The sequence below is a fragment of the Limulus polyphemus genome, unplaced genomic scaffold (genome assembly GCF_000517525.1).
Source record: "Limulus polyphemus unplaced genomic scaffold, Limulus_polyphemus-2.1.2 Scaffold4256, whole genome shotgun sequence".
NCBI classification, from domain to species: Eukaryota; Metazoa; Arthropoda; class Merostomata; order Xiphosura; family Limulidae; genus Limulus; species Limulus polyphemus.
Genome location: NW_013669866.1, coordinates 27,169 through 31,171, shown reverse-complemented (window position 1 = coordinate 31,171; position 4,003 = coordinate 27,169). Strand labels below are relative to the sequence as shown.

Here is a 4,003-nt window from a genome sequence, read left to right as displayed (position 1 = left end):
TAAACAAGTTTTAATTAAGAAAGGAATTGTATCGCTGAAGTTCCTCAGAACGAATTTATACCAGAAATTAACAAATGAGCAGATATGTAACAATACATTAAAAACATAGATCAAAACAGCAGTAAAAAGAACAGTTACATTACACAAAAACAAAAACATATAATAACAATGGAATGCTAATTTTTAATATATTTCTCTAACACAAGTGTTTTCATAAAAACATTTTGTTCCATGGGAAAGCTATTTCTATTCTTGAAGGTTACGTCGTATATTTACATTTTCAATATAACACCTTCATAGAGGCAGAGAAATTGACATTTAAAATAACATTTAAGAAACAACACCTTTGCCTCATCATAGATTCCCATTCATTTCATCAAACACCAATTTGTTTATATCCAGCCCTGACTCCTCAAGTACTCATATCAAGCTTTCTCTTTAAACTCTCCCAATCCTAATGCAACTGCCACATCTGAACACAATCCATTCCAAAGGCAGAATACCCTGCTTGAAAAATAAAGTTACCTAATTTGCAGACAACTTCTACCCAGCCAAATCTTAAATCTATGTCCCCTAGTCCAATCAGTCTCACATTTAACACAAAACAATATGGTGCATCAATCTTATCTATTCCCTTTATAATTTTTAACACTTCAAACAAACCCCTAACCCTTCTTTTATAAAGCGAAAATAATTTACGAGCATTATGTCCTTAACCTATATTCATATGATAGACCTTCATTCCAGGAATCATCTTAGTAACCCTACTTTGAACCATTTCCAAAAACTTAATGCCCTTCTTAAAGATTGTCGGATTGGACTGTCTGATGTTAAGCACAAAATCTACACAATGGAATATCTGTGCTCTGCCCACAGCAAGTATCAAAACCCAATTTTTAGCATTACAAGTCTTCTGTCTTATCTGAGTCACTAGGGGGTACCTTCTTATAGCAAGAAACTTAAAGTTCAATGCTCTAAATGAGGCCTAATCAGAGATTTGTAAAAAGAAACAAAACAATTCATTATAGTAAGTACAATACAACGTACTTGAATTACCATAACTTCAATCACATGTTGAATACAGATGGGAACCCATTCAATAGTATGACAGGGTACGAGTCACTTTCAACTAAGTTATGTTTTGTTAATGGGATGGTTGATCTTTGGAATGGGTTGCTTTAAATGTGATGGATGCAGTAAATTTAAAGGAGTTTAGAGGAAAGTTTGATAAATAAATAAATGGTAAAGACTGTCTTTGAGTGTGTTATTAATATTTACTTTCTTTTAATTTTTTAGTTTAGTTTAGTGTATGGGAAAGCCTTAATGGAAAAATAGACCTCTTGTTCACCTTAAGTGTTATATGTCACTTAAACCAATGAAGTATTGCTCTGCTATCAGCAAAGCTAATAAAATCTTATGGTGCATTTATGGAAAAAGATAAAGGAGGTAATTATCTCTAAACCAGTTAAGCAGATCTTATGGATCTTTTTTTAAAAAAACTTGCCTTTTGTTTTGCCATGCAAAATCAATTTGATTGATCAAAGATCTCCAAACATCAGCAGTGTGTGCACTCATGCTTAACTTGTCTAGCAATGGTTGTTCCTTAGAAAACCACAACTTTTGCCAATACCACAACAAGTCATTATCACTTAAAGTTTGTTCTAATTCAACAACTGGCTTTTTTGCATCTTCCATGCTACTGACTGATGAACATTTGGAACTAGTACTGGAAAATAAAAGTTCACTGAAAATTTTAAATTTTACTTAACAGCATGTACTAGCTTCTACAGAAGTATTGGACATGTATGATGGTTTCTCTTGTTCTCTAGCATCAGCTGAACAACTGATGTTACATCCTGTGAAAACAAAAAATGACTATTAATACAAAACATCAAAAGATGGATTTCTATGTGCAATATTCTGAAAATAACAGGACAAAATTAAGATTTGTAAAAGACTATCTAAGCTCTTGTTGAGTCAGTTTTATTTTTCTAACAGTAACAGACTTATGAATGAGTTGTTATTAGCATTAGCAGATGCTAGCAATTTCAGGAGTTTAAGAAGGGAATTAATGATTTCCTGAAAAATACAAATATTTAAGTTTCACTTTTCCTCTACAATTGTTGTAACAGACTTATTTATTGTTTAATTAATATCTATGAAATCAGTACAGCATAGCTGTTTTGAGAGCTTATAAAATTTGTTTTTGTTGCAAAGTCTAGCAACCCTGTACAGCTGACTGTTTTAGAAACAAAAATGCCAAACAATAAAAAATGTTTTACTCATTTCAAGTAACATGTATTCTGATAAATATCAGCAACTTTCAAATGATATACAGTTGAATAATGTGGCTCACTCACTTTACCTCAATAACTATAGTATAACTGTGGCTACATCACTACTAAAATGGCAATATACTACACAAATAGATGACTTTAGTATTTTTTTAAGAAAGTATTCACTATTTTTTTTCAATCTGTTTCTAATCATTTAATTAATATGCACCAATAAAAATTGAAAATGAAATTTCATGATTAAAATTATTCACTTTGTTGCTTTGTAGCAATGAAATTTCAAAAACTTGTGTCAATTATAAATACTTCAAAAATTAACTTAATTCTCTTATAGCTGCTTTAAAATAGATGTATGATAGCTAAAGACTCTTACAGTACTACGCTCTCAAGGAAAAACATTTAAATATCAGGCAAGACTGAGTGTTATTAATAACCACAAATCACCTGTACAAAATCACATTCAAATATAATGAATTGACATTACTCACACAGTAAGCATTTTATATGGTCTATATAATTTGTGTGTGTACACACACACTTCTTACCTAATGTGCAAAAAAAAAAGACTAGGAGTAGAAATATATTTCTTTGAATAAAGTTAGGGAATCTTACTTTTGCTGAAAATGCTTAGTACTTCTAATGGTAAGAGTTCCATATGGCACCCCCCACTCAATTTAAAAATTCATCAAAGTATCTATGTATTAATAAATCATATTAATAGTATGATCTGATAATTTTAATACATCATTATACCACTTACTTCATTAATTAGATGTATATTCTTCTTGGGGATAAACTTTACAAATGTCTTGTATAAAGGCATCAAAAAGGCTACTTTTATCAGAATATAATGTCCTCCACATGTATTCACACAAATGCTTGTCAAAGCCATGCCCCAATTTTTCTGATACACCCCTTAAAATAAACCCTTTTTATAATCTTTTTTATCCAGGCAATTCTACAATTTTTGGGTGGGGGTGCCATATGGAACTCTTTCCCTTCTAATAACAGAATATAAATTACATGGTAATATGCTGGTATGAAGGTTTCCCATTTTAAGTTAATAACTACGCTCCCAAACAACTTTTCTTAATTGGAATGACTAATTAATAATAGATACCAAAACAAAATTTTATACTTGTACTAGTTTTGGTGTATAACGTAATTGCAGACCTTTACATAATTATTTTTTTAATGGTAATTTAAATTATATATTAAGTTTTTAAACTATTCTAAGAAGTTCCAAAATACTACCCCATAAAACTAAGACTAAGACAATAAGAAGTCATTAACTAATATAGTAATACTTATATTTATACTATAATTATAACAGTGCAAGTTATAACTTATACTGTAGTGTTACAGAAAAAATGAACATATCTGATGACTAGTCAGTCTTACAATCAATTATATTGTGCTGTAGAACAAACTAATATTACGTTATTAATATTAGTAATAATAGTTTTAGTTCTCACTTTAATATTGTATAAGAATAATATCAGTAATATGTATAAGAATATAGAAACATACAAACCGAATGTACTGCTTGTCCCGATAGTAGTAGTAGTAGTAGTACACAGTACATTAGAAATATTGAAACGTCAAAAATGGTTGTTATAATACGTAATTAAATACAAATAAAAAGGAGGGCAAAGGACGTTAATATGTAACAGTAACTTGAATAAGTAACAATATGGAACATTAAAACT

General features: G+C 29.9%; 1 protein-coding gene across 4 annotated transcripts in view; it reads right to left on the bottom strand.

Moving 5' to 3' along the window:
- LOC106470861 (fidgetin-like protein 1) overlaps positions 1–3,988 on the bottom strand; it is a 51,034-nt gene extending 47,046 nt beyond the window's left edge. For 3 of the 4 annotated variants that reach the window (XM_022399506.1, XM_013931440.2, XM_022399504.1), the window contains exons 1-2: positions 3,829–3,988; positions 1,505–1,856 (exon numbers count right to left, since the gene is read on the bottom strand). In XM_022399506.1, the coding sequence (XP_022255214.1) occupies positions 1,505–1,695 (191 nt within the window). In that variant the 5' untranslated portion in view covers positions 1,696–1,856; positions 3,829–3,988. Of the gene's footprint in view, positions 1–1,504; positions 1,857–3,824 lie in introns of all 4 variants that reach the window. The other variant, XM_022399505.1, reaches the window with a different exon arrangement.
- Positions 3,989–4,003: the final 15 nt, after the last annotated feature.